We start from the raw sequence: 15,517 nt of genomic DNA on the forward strand, positions 1-15,517 counted from the left end.
CATTCTCTATTATGCCATCATGACTTCATCTTTTTTCTTCTTTTGTTTTTATTTTTCTGCTCTGCCTAAAGAAAGAAAAAGAGATGATAACCCATCCACTTGTAGCATCTTTTCTTACGCTTGACCTCACAGAAGGTTGTGCAGAATGATCAATAGAATGCACAGTAAGTGGTACAATACTATCATTACTTTCAGTATTGACATAATAGAAAAAAGCATCTGCTGTCTTTAAACTGTGACATTTCACAACAATTGCTTTGTATTTCTATAGCTACAGCTTAGAGAGCAATGTCGCCCTTGTCTTCCTCAGACAGGCAGGATTATTATTTTATACACAGAGAGATAGCTGTTGGGTAAAATGCGTAAGATCATGCATTGCACTTCTGGACACTTCAGATAATTATTTTATTTGGAATATCAGTTCTCAGACTGAAGCTTGATACCCAGTGGTCATAGATGATATCTGTTTTTTACCAAGATTGCTATTCTTGCTTTTATCCATTGCATTTCTATCTTTGAGATGAGTATAAAACTCCTTACCAATGTGTATGGCTTCTAGACGCAGTGGTCAAGCTGTGGAGTCTGTTTTCTGACAGTTATTTGTGTGTAGATTGTCTGTCTTCACTGGCATAAATTTGGAGCTGTGTTGATGGCTTCTGGGAGAAAGATAACCTAGAGAGGTCCTCAATGTATGATTAATTTCTTTTTATTTTACTAAACAGAGGAAAGAATTAGCACACTACCTGGCTGTTTATCCAGGAGCTTCAAATAAAAATAGTCCTTTGTTTGGAAACTTGACAGTCTATCTCATAGCTATGGATGAAATTCAAAATGCCTGGTTTAGCAGGAGTCAAGAGATGTAATAGAAAGCCTTAGTAAAGTCTGTAATGAGCTGCCCCAGGAGTATGAGATGGTAGACTGCATCCTAGAGTTCTTGAAAACCCAAAAGCTGTTTCCTCCCTCTGCTTGATACCACCTCTAATGCAAAGTCCAATGGAGAGAGGAAATTAAGACCCTTGCTCATCCATACCTCTCTTCCAAAGAGCAACTGAGATGAAAAGGAAGATTGAGCTCCCACAGTTGCATGAAGCATAATCTACAGTTTTGTTTAATGCTTACAGTTTTTATCTACATAACTTGTGTGTACTTGAGTTCTTCCTTTCCTGAACTAAGATTAACCCAACTTCTGGGTTTATTTTCAAACTGTAGCTTCAAAAGCAACCTTTCTTCTGTTCTAGGTCTGTGTCCTCTACGAGAAAGACAGGCTGTATGATAATTTTTAGGCTCAAGCAGTTCAGATTTGTCCACATTTAGAATCAAGTAGAAGGGAAGGTCTTCCTTCAAGTAGTTTGTTTTCTAGGTGTGTTAAATAAAAACATATTTTCCTATTTTGATCCTTCCATAATAAATTCAGAGTGGAAAATGGTACTGGAAATCCTTGGAATTTTTAATAGTTTTTCTGATCAATTTAGTTATTTACTGTACATACTTCTAATCCCCCTTTTTTCCCCCACTTAATCTCTGTATCTCACATTCAGACTACATTATAAAGAAGATCAAAGACACTAATGCAATGTCTGTGCAGTTCATTTGTTCTGCTTCCCCATTTCATCCCTTTGAAGACTTAATTGGGATTTAAATTTGTAAACAAGTGTTTTCCAATTCTAAATAGCAAACAATTCATTTGCATACCTTGCTATGCTGTGTAGCTACGCTATAATGACATGGCAAAAGAAGCTGTAACATGTCATTTTGGTTACTAGAAGGGTTACGTAATTAGAAGATGTTTGGTCACTATTTGATATGAATACTAGACAACAAGGTAGGTATGCTATTGAAGCAAAAAACCAGAGGAGTAAAAGGGTTTCGGTTCTTAACTGTTTCATTAGAATAAAGGGTCATCCATGTGTTTCCCTGAAACGAATGACAGAACACATACACTAGCAGAAGTTTACTGTTCTTGCCTTTAATTTTTCTGTCATTATGGTTAATTCAACAGACATCCCTGACAATCATGTGGGGTTTTGCTTGTTTGTCAGTTAGTTGGTTTTGTTTTTTTCACACAGTCAACATACAGGAATTAGCCTGATACATAACACTGTACAACACAAACCTGAGATTAATATGGAGCAAATACATAAAAAGACCTAATTAAAACACCTTCATCCAGTTAATCTTCAAATACCTGAATGAGTCTAAAAATCTGTCCTGTATTTTATCAATGTATCGTTTGGTTAATTTAAATTTTGTGGAACAGTTACAGATCCTGAGGTTTATAAGTGACTTATTTAATTTGTCATTGTTACAATTCCAGTAGAAAACTTAGGTATAGATCAATGCTGAAACACTTTCTTGCATTAAGTCAGATTTAAAGCAGACTGTAGAATTTAGGTTACTTGTCTTAAGCCAGAATTTACCATGAACTTTGGGAGTAAGCTCAAAAATATGCATTGTTTCAGCATACTCTAACTCCTCATATGGTTATTGTATTATCTATGAATCTTTCAGAAGATCATATTAAATGTGTACCTCCAGCTATCCACCTGCTACTTTTTCTGTAAAAATATCCTAATACAAAGGGTTATCTGCTCAGTTGTTTTAAGATGAATCCTTCTGTATGACTTGCAATTCCTAATTACTGGTAATCCCATACTTCTAAAATTTCCTTCATATTTAACTTACTATATTTGACAGTAACTACTAAAACTTTCTTTAAAGTAAAAGCCAAACAGCAATTTGTGCTGATTTATGCCTGTTACATGCTTTCCCATACTTTATGGAGGTTTCCTATTTTTTTGCATTGAAGTAGCACATATCCAGACAATCACTAGTCTGTCTGTTTGTGAAGGATTAATGAGTCATACATGAGTATATTCTTAGTGTAATTTGTTGTACGAATATAAGGTTGTATGAGACCATAGGGACCTTCAGATCTTGTCCCCAGCAATATTAGGCGACAAGAAGCAGGGTTATCTGGAAAAGATAACAAAGGAGGTGGGCTGGGTCTTACATCTGGCTCTGGGAAGAGTCCTCTGCTGGTATATTCCAGAGCTAAGTCTTGATTGCGCTTGATTGGAACTAGAAGAAGTGGAGAGAACGGAATAGGCAATGAGGACTCCTCATCTGGCCATGGAGAATGAGAGAAGGAAGTTCATGGAATATATTCCAAGATGGCTTCTGCTCCACTGATAGCTCTTGTGTGATTTTTTTCAGTGCAAGAGAATTGCTAGTCACCAGGCCCAGCAACCAAAATTAAATTCAGGAGAAACAGGATTGGCTTAATCTGGATAAGGTGAAGAACAGAAGAAAATAGATGCTATTGACTGGTGGTGTGTGTGCACTATCTTCATGTCCTACCTGTTAGTGGCCTGCTTGAATGAAATTTGGAAAACCTGTACTTCAGACAAATACATGAATACATGGAGGTCAATACTTAAAGTATTGTGCTGTTAGTAAAGGACGTCAGAGGTACATGACATCAGCAACACAATGGGTTCTTGTAATGGCTGGTAATGTCATGGATGAAGATCCTAATTAATTGGATGAAGCTTGCAACACCTGTACTACAGAGTAAAGCAGAAAGTATTCACCTATCTAACAACTACATTGCTATTTTAAATGGGTAGAAAGTTAATTCCTGATTCTACATTTGGATATTGGTATAATTCTAGTGGAGTCCCTCAGGGGTCGGTGCTGGGACTGGTACTGTTCAATATATTCCTTAGTGACCTTGATGAGGTAACGGAGGGCAGTGTCAGCAAGTTTACTGACAATACTAAACTAGGGGGAGTGGCTGACACACCAGAAGGCTGTGCTGCCATTCAACGAGACCTGGACAGGCTGGAGAGTTGGGCAGGTAGAAATCTAATGAGATTCAACAAGGGCAAGTGTAGAGTCTTGTATCTGGGGAAGAACAAGCCCATGTACCAGTACAGGTTGGGGAATGAACTCTTACAGGGAAAGGGACCTGGGCGTCTTGGTGAACAGCAGGATGAGCATGAACCAGCAATGTGTCCTCATGGCCAAGAAAGCCAATGGCATCCTGGAGAAGGGAATGCAGCTTGAATGTGACTTGTTGATGAAGAAGCACATACATATTAGTCAGGAAAAGGAATAGCATTGGGAACCTCAGACTGATCTTTTTTTTTTTTTTTTTTTTTTTGCTTTCTCCTGCTACCAAACATTTTATGTTAATCTTGAAAACATCTCAGCTACTTCTGCTGCTCCCTTTCCAGAGTGACCAAAGCTTCCATGGCTCTTAACTAATACCTATGCATCTTTAGGCAAAAATAGTATCTCTTCTCAGAACAGCTAAGTGTGCATTGTCAGATTATGTATCTGGGCAGGAGAGGCAAGTGCCTGCCCCAGGTTTCGAAACTGCATGAGAGCAGTACTTGTAGATGGGTTTGTATGACATTGCTTCAAGTGCAGTGGAGGTGCTAGGCTGCTCTTTAGGAACCTACTCTTGACTCCATCCTTGTTAGGGACTCTTACTATTACCCTTGTTCTAGAGACTTTAGTTGTGTATGAGTTTACATTGTCTATAGAGAGAATGCAGTAACTACACTGAATAGAACCCTACCTTATTCCTTGATTCTTAAAAGAGTTACTCGTATGATTAATTCAAGATATATCAGCAATCCCATTGAGCTCTTGCATTCTATTTTGCTTCTGTACTTGGTGCATCTGTAAGCACTGTCTGGAAGGTATCTTTTACAGCCTGCCTAGTTGAAAGGACCACAGTGGGAAAGCTGAGAGGAGGCTGTGCTTCCTGCACAGAGTAGAAAGTAGGAGAATATGTCAGCAATGCTAGCACCTGGTTTGCTACCAAAATTATTACCAATTCTTATATATATTGGTGTGAATTTTGCTGCAGGTTCCTATTCTCCTTGGAGACTGCAAAACGACCATGTTGTGTTACAAGTAGGGTAGCCTAATTTCCTGTGGTTCTCTGTGTTTCACTGACTGCCTTGAATGAAGTTGATACTATAGTTCCTCCTGAGGTTACGCAGAACTCCTCCTGAGTAAGGTGCTGTAGGAATCTCACAGAAGGTGTGTGTTGGTGGAATGGAGGCTATGGTACCCAGAAGTACAAGCTTGGACACTTTGTTCTGTTGTTGTAAACCAGCTTTTGTGACTGATCATTCTTCCCTATTTGGTTTCACTGATAGCTCATATAAGGATGAGCTCATCTAGCATTCTGTCTGTGAAATAACCTAGATAAGAACTGGGACTGTCACTGCATGAGGTTGCAGAGGATCATGCAGAAGATTGATGTGCATGTGCTTTTTTGATATGATTGTTAGTTCAGTTGTTAAGTTTTAACTCGACAATTTGGTCTAGTTAAGTGTTACTCAGTCATTTTTGGTGATTTTGGCCCATTTTGGCTTCCATCTCTATCTTAACCATTGGCCATTCTGGCCTCTTTACCTAGCCAATCTCAAAACTAATGCTGTCCCTTGAGCACAGATCTGTCTTCTTTTTAGCTCAGATACCAGTTGCTCAAAGGTGGCCTCATCTCACACCTACATCAAGACTTCCATGAAGGCTTTTCAGCCTTAACCCTGTTGTCTGAAGTATTCTTCCTGGCATTTCCAAGAGCTGCTATGTACTGCTGCTCCTCCATCCATGAAAAAAAAAGACTGCTTTTGAGACCTTGGGGACCAAGTTTAGCCCAATTACCATAGCAACACTATTAATCCTCAAACAAATACTGAACGACAATTATGTTTAGAGATAGAGGGGTGTTAATAAAGGTGTTTTGGGAGTATTCCTACTGTTAATAAAGATGATTTGGGAGTATTCCTGATGAAGAAATGTGCTTTTCTTTTGTTGTGACTTTTACAATCTAGGTTTTCCTTGCAAGCTGCTCTTTAGGTAATAGCTAAGGTATCAACTACTACTCTGTGCTTTCATGTTTTTTAAAAGGTTTTGTGCTTAAAGGTGGTGCTCTATTCTTGCATATGGTACCAGGCAGGAGCTCAGCACCTGTGTTGCTGCTCTTTATCTTCCCACTCAGGAGAGGCTGTAATTAATAGGGCTGAGTTCACCACATTGTGCTCTGCATTGAAGCTGATGGTATGAATCATATCAGTTTTGTTCTGTTCTCTTAAATTAGAGGGAATCCAGGTACACTGGGGGACTCTATCTGGAAGAAATGACAGAAAGCTGGAGGGAATTTTGCTCTCTGCATGAAAAGATCAAATACTCATTTTCAAGCTGTTGAATACTCCAGGCTTGCTGCATGTAACCTCTGTTCCCTACTGCCGAAACTTAAAGTTAAGTTCTAATCTCTATGTAAAACTATACAGTCCTGTCTGGACCTGGGAAAGAAATTGTTCTCTTCTCTGTTAAGCAGTGTACAGATGTCAGGAGTCAGCTGAGATGGTCAGCTGCCCTGCTAAAGTGTCGAAATACAGTGAAAAGTGCTGTTCCAGAAAAGTGCTGCAGCCTGGAGGAGAATTTTCTTCCACAACAGAAATAGATCAAGAAATTTAAGCAAGTTCCAAAGGAACGAGAATATTTTCTGTTATGTCACGTTTTGTGTTGTTTTCTTAGCAGATGGTGAAGAAAGAGAAGATATTAATGTCTTGAAACCCCAGCCATCATTCTTTTCTTTACAGAATGATTGGGAGATAGGATATATTTTGTTTCCTCTCTACCTATTCAGGCAGGCCCAAGTCTCACAAACATCTATATATGTTCTTAACTGAAGGTCCAGTATAATTGTTCATGTTTCACAGGTTTAGATTGAGTGATCAATGTATGCTTCTCTCTAGCATTTAGAAAACTCAAACAGTAGGTATGGCATTTGCTGCTGCAAACTGTGTACATCTGTAAGGTTCTCAAATTGCTGCAGCCAGAGGTAGTTTTAAAGCATACTTGGCTTGATAATGTCCTTCCTATATTTCTCAGTGTACTATTGCTGCCAGTCACATTCGCATTAACCAGCTTTCTTGTTTTCAAGAAAGAGCTTTTTTTTTTTCTTTCTTTTTTCTCCTGTATTGTTAGATGCAAGGAGATGCCTCATCAGGGACTAGTGAGGTCCAAGCTGATTACTTTCTGGGTATGAGTGGTGCTTTGACATATTAAATTGCTTCTATACAGCTATTACCATCTGATACTTCCAATAGTTTTTCAGAAGAGGAACAGAATCCAAATGACCTTTAGCAGGAAAAGGTTGTGTTGTTTTTTTTCCTAGTTGGATGTATATTATATAATTCTTAGGTTTTAGGGGGAGGTCTGTGTGATAGCTGAAAGAATCGATAATGGTTGTCTTGACTTTTTACTTTAAGGCCTGTTGGAAACCCAGTCTTTTCATGAAGCAGATGAAGATGTGGTCACTGATGTTGATTTCACCAATATGATATCTGAAGAAGAAAAAGAAGAGTTAAAGATTGAGCTAGCCAAGGTAATGAATTTGAATTGCTGTGTTACTCTTCTACCATCTAATCTGAAAAATATTAATTGCAGGTTGGAGTACACATCATGAAGGTATGTGCTTCCTTTTTAATGAAATTATTCTAGGCTACAATAGTGTGAAGCAATTAATTTCTTTAGATTTTTTTTGAATAAATATCTTCTACTTTATGATTGTAGAGAGAAAATGAAATATACCTTACCAGCTCAGTCAAGACATGTGTCTTGCTAAAGAATGAAACATGTTCTTTTTATTAGATCTATGGTATTGTTGTTACAGTGGTTGTGACACCTGATGGAAAAGATTCTTTATGTGGTGCTTAGAGGAAAATCTGATGATGATGGTTACAGAAGAGAGTGATGGTGATGAGCACAGTAATTTTACCACATTTCTGTTTCATTTGGCACTGATGTGTTTGGAGAGGGTTATATTTTTGGTTTGCATTTGTTATTTGCTTAATTAAAGAACTTCAGGAGATGTTCATGAAGAGATTTAAAAATAATACCTAGTAACAAAGAGATGGCAGGAAAAAAGTGCTAGCCATGTGGTCCTTTTATTACAAAGATTAAAGAGATTGCCTAGATTCATTCAACAATGGGAGGGTGGATTCAGTTTTAATTATTGCTGCTGTATACTGCAGAAACAGAAGTGAAAATCCAAAATGGAAAATAGGAGAGTGAGGGGAAAAAAAAGTGAGGGCTTACTTATTTTAAACATGAGACAAATAACAGAAATCACAGGTGTGTGAATAGGGGGGGGAAGAGTTGTTTTTGTCTTAATTGAAATAATGAATTTTTAAGACAGGTTGAAAATTTCACATAGCAAGAATAAAATAGCAAGCCATTTGAACAGTAGAAAACCTAAAGTTTAAGACTGAGCATGTATCCTCAAAGTGTAAACTGTCTAGGGAAAAAGCATTCCTTCATAACTGTTCTGTAGTGTTCTGTGGAGCATTTGTTGCTATTAAACACAGAATGGGCTCATCTGGAGGACAGTTCTTTTGCAGAGATTGATCTCTGTCTTTCATACAACAGAAGTATTTAAGTTAATATGAGGTTATAATATTAAATACTCTTAAGAACTCACATTCAGAATATCTCAAGTCACTTACCTTCAGTGCTGATTAGAAATTTATACTACAATAAATGCCAAAAGGTTTATTTTTTTCACTTCGGTGTTTTATCAAGCCTTGTGCTTCTGAGTTGCTGATAATTTTTACTTCTTTTCAGATGTGATAGAATCAGGAAATCATAAGGATTGTGATGTTAGGATGTTCATTATTTGCTTTTTTCATCAGCACCAGAACAAATGGGCACACATGAAACATAGGAGGTTCTTTCTGAACATCAGAAAACATATTTTTACTGTGAGATGACTGAGCAGTCATGCAAGTGGCTCAGAGAAATTGTGGAGTCTCCATCCTTGGAGATATTCAAAAGCCATCTGGACACAGTCTTTGGTAACTGGCTCTGTGTGGCCTTGGTTGCACAGGAGGATTGGATCTGATGACCTCTCTTCCAACCTCTGCCATTCTGTGATTCTCTTCCAGTGAAAAGGACTTAAGAGGCAGATGGAAACAAGGAATGAAAAAAAAAAAAAGAATTTCCTGCAGCCATCTGAGAAAAATGTATTTCTTTCAAGAGAATTAATCTCAAGAGTTTCTGGGCATCCTTCCTGCTTGCTGCTTTTGGGTGGAAAAATTGGCTGAATGGCCAGACCAGGAGAGTGGTGCTGAATGGAGTTAAATCCAGCTGGCGACTGGTCACCAGTGATGTTCCCCAGGGCTCAGTCTATGATCTGCATGAGAGAATGAAGTGCACCCTGATGACAGCAAGTTGGGTGGGGGCAGAGATCTGCTTGAGGACAGGAAGGATCTTCAAAGGGCGCTGGACAGGCTGGAGCAATGGGCCGAGGCCAACTGTATGAGATTTAGGAAGGTCAAGTGCTGGGTCCTGAACTTGGGTCACAACAGTCCCATGCAAAACTACAGGCTTGGGGCAGAATGGCTGGAAACCTGTCTGGTGGAAAAGGACCTGGGGGTGTTAATGGACACCCAACTGAATATGAGCCAGCATTGTGCACAGGTGGCCAAGAAAGCCAATGGCATCCTGGCTTGTATCAGAAATAGTGTGACCAGCAGGAACAAGGAAGGGATTGTCTCCCTTACTCGGTGCTGGTGAGGCCTCACCTCAAATACTGTGTTCATTTTTGGATCTCTCACTACAAGAGGGACATTGATTTGCTGGAGCATGTCCAGAGAAGGGCAACAAAACTGGTCACCAGGTCTGGAGAACAAGTTTTGTGAAAAGTGGCTGAGGGAGCTGGGGATGTTTAGTCTGGAGGAGGCTGAGACGAGACATGATGATTCTCTATAACTACCTGAAACAAGGCTGTAGTGAGGTGAGGATTGATCTCTTCTCTCAAGTAACGAGTGATAGGATATGAGGAAATGGATTTAAGTTGCACCAGGGGAGGTTTGGATTGGATATTAGGAAGCAGTTTTTCACCGACAGGGTTGTTAAACACTGCCACAAGTTGCCCAGGGATGGTGGGGTCACCATCCCTGGAGATAATTGAAAGATTTGTGAGGTGCTGAGGGATATGGTTTAGTGGTGGGCTTGCCAGTGCTAGGTTAGTGATTGGACTTGATGATCTGAAAGGTCTTTTCCAACCAAACAATTCTATGCTTCTGTGATTTCTGTGGGAGCAGAGAATTTTTAGTGACTCACAGTAGAAATGCTTTAATTCATGTACCAACACAAAAGTGAGAGATTGCCTTTCAAATATTATGATCTTGACTGACCTAGAAATTATTTTTTTGAATTACTCACAGCAGTTTGCTTGCATACAGCTTATGCTTTAAAGAAAATAAAAATGATAATTATGCTAAGAATTTTAAAGTGAACAAAGTGTCAACTTAAATGAGGCTTATGATGCTTAGAATAGACTATAAGAAACATGTAAGACCTCTGTGAGAATTGCTTAATGTTTCCTTTTCAATAGTTGTTACTCTTTACTTTCAAGCCCCCTCTGCTCCACCAGTGGTAGGGTTTTTTTTCCATGTCCTCATGTGTTAGCTAATACCTGTCAGAGCCTGTGGGAACAAGCACCTTTCTTCTTACTGTTCTGAAAGGTTCAAATTTTCCTTCTCAATACTGCAGTCACTTACTTCATTATAGAATCATAGGGGATGGAAAGGATCTTTAGAGATCATCTAGTCCAACCCCCCTGCTAGAGCAGATCCACCTAGATCAGGTAGCCCAGGAATGTGTCCAGGTGGGTTTTGAAAACCTCCAGAGATGGAGACTTCAACACCCTCCCTGGACAGCCTGTGCCAGGGTTCTCTCATCCTTAGAGTAAAAAGTGTTTCTATAAGTTTAAGTGGAGCTTTTTGTGTTCCAGCTTATGCCCGTTGCCCCTAGTCATATCACTGGACATAAAAGAAAAAAGTGCTGCCCCATCCATTAGTCATTGATATAATGGGGAGCTGTTGTGAGTAGCTGTTGTAGATATATTTAAATAGCAAAAATATGTTCCATCTCGGTGCTGTGTATCTGCTGCATACATTCTCTGTCTTCCTCTTCCTCCTTCTCTCCCTAACATTAGGAGGGGAACCAGCACTACTGTTTTTTCTGACAGACTTTTTTTTTATATCCTCTTTTTCTATTCCCCTGCTAGTTGCCTCTTTGTACTGGAAGCTTTCCAGAGTGTGGGCTAACTTTGTTCTGTAGTCTGGCTAACACAGCAGGATTCTGACTGGAATTGAGCCTTGGAATTTCTACAGTGCAAGTAAAATGAATAACACTTACAGAAACTTTTAACAGTCATTTGAATTAAGAGAGATCAGCGTGGCAATTTGGAATAATAGCAGAAAATTTTATCCCCAAAACTTTACATAGGGCCAAAAGCTTGTTAGAAAAACAGATTATTCCCCCCTGACCCCTTGGTGTGTGAAAACGATATGACTGGAGCCATGATGAGGACTGAGGCTTTGAGCTATCTCACTCATTGCTGTCAGTTGTCCTTCCTTTACACTTACTAAACTAGGCACGCACTTCTTGCTGTCTTCCTCCTTCCATACATTCATGAAAGCAGCTATCTGGTTTGATCGGCAAGTTTTCTAGCTGGTGCACAAGTTCTACGTTTAGCTATGTGTGTTACTGCATGTTTATTCCCAGGCTAAGGAAAGATGTGAGCACTTCTTTCAGCGAACTTATGGCAAATTTTGTGAATGTCCCTGATGTCTCTGGATGCTGTTCACCCAAGGAAAAACTAATACTCAACAGGTCCTGATCAACAGGTACTTAGCCTGGAGTTACAAAATTTGAGCTATATGACTTGGTGCAGAGGTGAAGTGCCTGTTAATTTTTTGTGCAATGTTATTCTGTTCACAGTTACAACTACTTTCTTAAAATAAAAGCCACCATTGTAAAGAAATTAGTAAAGAGCACTTTACTAATACATTATGAATTTTATACATATTACATGTGTATCATTCTATGATTCTCTGTCATAATACACATTAATTTTGAGAAGGGGTAATAACTCAATAACTCACTAGTTTACTAAATACAACAGCTTATCAAAATTTAAGGTAGGCTTCATTGAGAGAGTTTTTCTTTGTGTCTTCTGACATAAAAAGGATTACATGAAAGAATGGTGTAGAGATTTTCTTACAGCACAGAGCTATATGCAGAGAGTTTATGTTCAGTTCCAGCATAGGCAGGCAGATTGTCTGCCACAGTGGTACCTGGAAGTGTGTGAGCCTGCCTTCATAATCCAGGGTATTTCTAAGCCATCATTCCGCAATGTGAGAGGTTTTGAGTCACTGCATTTTCAGATTTTCTAGTCCTGCTATTTTCATGTCCTGGCTAGTTTTGACAGTATGACTAGGAGTTGCTATGTTGTGAGATAGTGAGTGACGCAGCTGTGGAGGGGTGGATTGTGATGGTTCAACTGAAGACGGGTCTACCAGCTCGCAGAGGCCAGCAGGAGTTCCTTGGGACAGCACTGGTTTCAGGACTTCTCTATCAGGGGACTGAGGCCTCAGTTTCTCTGCTGGCTTTGCTATAGTTGCCAACTTCTCAAGTTTTTATCAGCATATTATCACACTGCTGGTATTGGTTACATAACTGGCTTCTTATTTCTTTAAACAATACCTGACAAAGCCTATTCCTTAGGTAGTTCTCTCCTAAACAGCCGTATCTGCCTTCCTTTCAGTAGTGATGTATGTCTCTGGTACAATCATAGAATCGTTACGGTTGGATAAGACCTTTGAGATTGAGTCCCAATTACTAACTTCACACTGCCAGGCCCATCACTAAACTAAACCATATCTCTCAATACTTCATCTGTGCATCTTTTGAATATCTCTAGGGATGGTGACTCCAGCACCTCTCTGGGCAGTTAATTTCAATGCTTAATAACCCTCTCAGTGAAAAAGTTCTTCGTAACGTCCAATCTAAACCTCCCTGGCACAATTTAAACCCATTTCCATGTGTCCTGTCATTCATTACTGGAGAGAAGAGATTGACCCCCACCTAACTACAGTTCCCCTTCAGGTAATTGTAGAGAGTGATCATGTCTCCTCTCAGCCTCCTCTTCTCCAGACTAAACTTCCCAAACTCCCTCAGCTGCTTCGTGTAAGACTTGTTCTCTAGACCCACCACCAGCTTCATTGCCTATCTCTGGACATGCTCCAGCACTTCAATGTCCTTCTTGTAGTGAGGGGCCCAAAACTGAACACGGTACTTGAGGTGTAGCCTCACCAGCACGTAGTACAGGGAGACTATCACTCGTTTGTTCCTGCTGGTCACACTTATTTCTGATACAAGCCAGGATGCCATTGGCTTTCTTGGCCACCTGGACACACTGCTAGCTCATATTCAGCTGGCTGTCGACCAACATCCCCAGGTCCTTTTCTGCAGGACAGCTTTCCAGCCACTCTGCCCCAAACCTGTAGTGTTGCATGACATTGTGGGTGGCCCAAGTGCAGGACCTGGCACTTGGCCTTGTTGAACCTTATTTGGCCTCAGCCCCATTGCTCCAGGTCCCTCTGAAGGGCCTTCCTGTCTTCAAACAGATCTACACACTCACCCAGCTTGGTGTCATTAGCAAATTTACTGAGGGTGCACTCAATCCCCTCATCCAGATTATTGATAAAGATGTTAAACAAAACAGCACTGAGCCCTGGGGAACACCACTGGTAACCCACTGACAACTGGATTTAACTCCATTCAATGCCACTCTCCTAGCCTGGTCATTCAGTTGGTTTTTCACCCATTGCAGAGTAGGTCCATCCAAACTGAGCAGCCAGTTTCTTGAAGAGGATGATGTGGGAGACTGTGTTAAAGTCCAGGAAGTCTGCATATGTATGTATGTATCACAGTACACAACTTTGGGAGTACTGCACATGCTGCCTTCCTTTCTTTTCCATCCAGCCACTTGTTCCCGCTTCCTGCACTGTATCCACACAGGCACGTGAGCACCTCTCTGCACTGGATCTAGGAACTGATCTGGCTTTAAAATAATTGGTTCTTTTCTATGATGGCTTTTATCTGGTTCAGCTCCCACTGCTGAAGAGGGCTGTGCAAACAGCCAGGTCAGGCCATTTTGCATTTGTGTGATGCAGCGATAGAGAAAAAGGATGTTTAATCTTAGAGGTACGCTTTTAACTATGCTAGCTTCTGTTTTCTTTTGGGACTTCTTAATATTTTAATCATTTATGGCCTTAATCCTTAAAACAAGCTTAATAAATACTCAATTTACTACTCAGCCTAGCATTAAACCCATTCTTCAGTATAATTCCAAACAATAGCTGTACTCAGAATGTGTATCTCACGAATCGGAAAAGGCAAAGCAGGGGAAAACACTTTTTTGTGTTTGTGTGCTGGACTTCACTGACCTTCTTCCATATTATTAGTTAGTCCCAGATTTTCAGAGAAGTCTCTTTCTAATTTTTCCTGGAGTCTTACCTTTGTGTCATTTACATGTTACTCCTTAGGAAGTCATGAGAGTTGTAATGTCTTAGGTGGTCAACTCCTCTCCCTGCTTTTGCATGCCCTACAATAATAAAGGAAAAACAACCCAGCTATTAACCCTGATACCTAAGCCCACAAAAAGGGAGACAGAAACTTTGTCCTTTTTTGATGCATCTGTATTTTTCTGACTCTGTGGCACTTGGAAAAAAGGGAAATGCAAGGACTAGAAAATTAAATTTCACTTGATTGTAAGCCCTAGTTTTATAACGGAGTCTGCACTTACAAGAGTGGACTTTTTAAAAATGCCTAAGCAGGTGATGCCAGACTTTCATAGGAGTTAGGTACATAACCTGCTTAAATGCTTTTAAAGATCTTCTTTAAGTCCCTAATCCTTTCTACCTACTTCACAGTCTTCAGTCACTGATGTCTGAGCACTTGAGGGAGGCTTTGTCTTTCCCATTATTTTAAAATGATGGAATTTGAAGAGGATTTTGATGATTCTGAATTGATCGCTAAAGAAAAATAGTTTATTATTTATTATACAGTGAAAAATGTTATTCATATTTAGGCCATCAAGCACATGGTTAGTGCTTGCTTAGGGCTTTACAGCTTTAGGTGTCTATTCACTGGAACAGATGGAATGTAATTTTAATAGAAGCCCTTGAATGTGTACATATCCAGGTACCTAATGATCAGCCTAGTGCTAGCCCATATGGAAAGCATTAATGTTTAAGTACATGTAAGCATACTGGTATAGGTTTAAGCTAAGTTCTTTAGCAGTGTTACTCAGGCAGACTTGTGTACTAAGAGGCTTGCTGTGGGTGGGAAGCAATTGAAAGGAGCTCTTTACTGCTGCCTGAGGACTGCAGAAATGTCATTTCTTCTTTCCATAAGCATTTAGTTGGTTACCCTCTTGGAGAAACTCATGCTGCCTCTTGACAGCATTTCATTTGCAGGTTAGGGATATAATGCAGCATAAAGGACACAGGAAGGGATAAAGCAGTTTGAGATTGTTATGTATTCTACCGTTGAAGTGTTGGCATCATGGGCATTGGCAAATACTGATACCTGCTTCACTGAGGTCATAATTTTGCATTGTGTTCATAATCTCACTGCT

The 15,517-nt window shown here is 39.8% G+C and overlaps 1 protein-coding gene across 1 annotated transcript in view; it reads left to right on the forward strand.

Annotated features, from left to right (window-relative positions):
* The first annotated feature begins 358 nt into the window (after window positions 1-358).
* Window positions 359-15,517, forward strand: part of TPD52L1 (TPD52 like 1) — a 47,215-nt gene continuing 32,056 nt past the window's right edge. The window contains exons 1-2 of the mRNA XM_061989614.1: window positions 359-362; window positions 7,296-7,411. Of these exons, the coding sequence (XP_061845598.1) occupies window positions 359-362; window positions 7,296-7,411 (120 nt within the window). The remainder of the gene's footprint in view (window positions 363-7,295; window positions 7,412-15,517) is intronic.

The sequence above is a fragment of the Colius striatus genome, chromosome 2, assembly GCF_028858725.1.
Source record: "Colius striatus isolate bColStr4 chromosome 2, bColStr4.1.hap1, whole genome shotgun sequence".
Taxonomy (NCBI): Eukaryota; Metazoa; Chordata; class Aves; order Coliiformes; family Coliidae; genus Colius; species Colius striatus.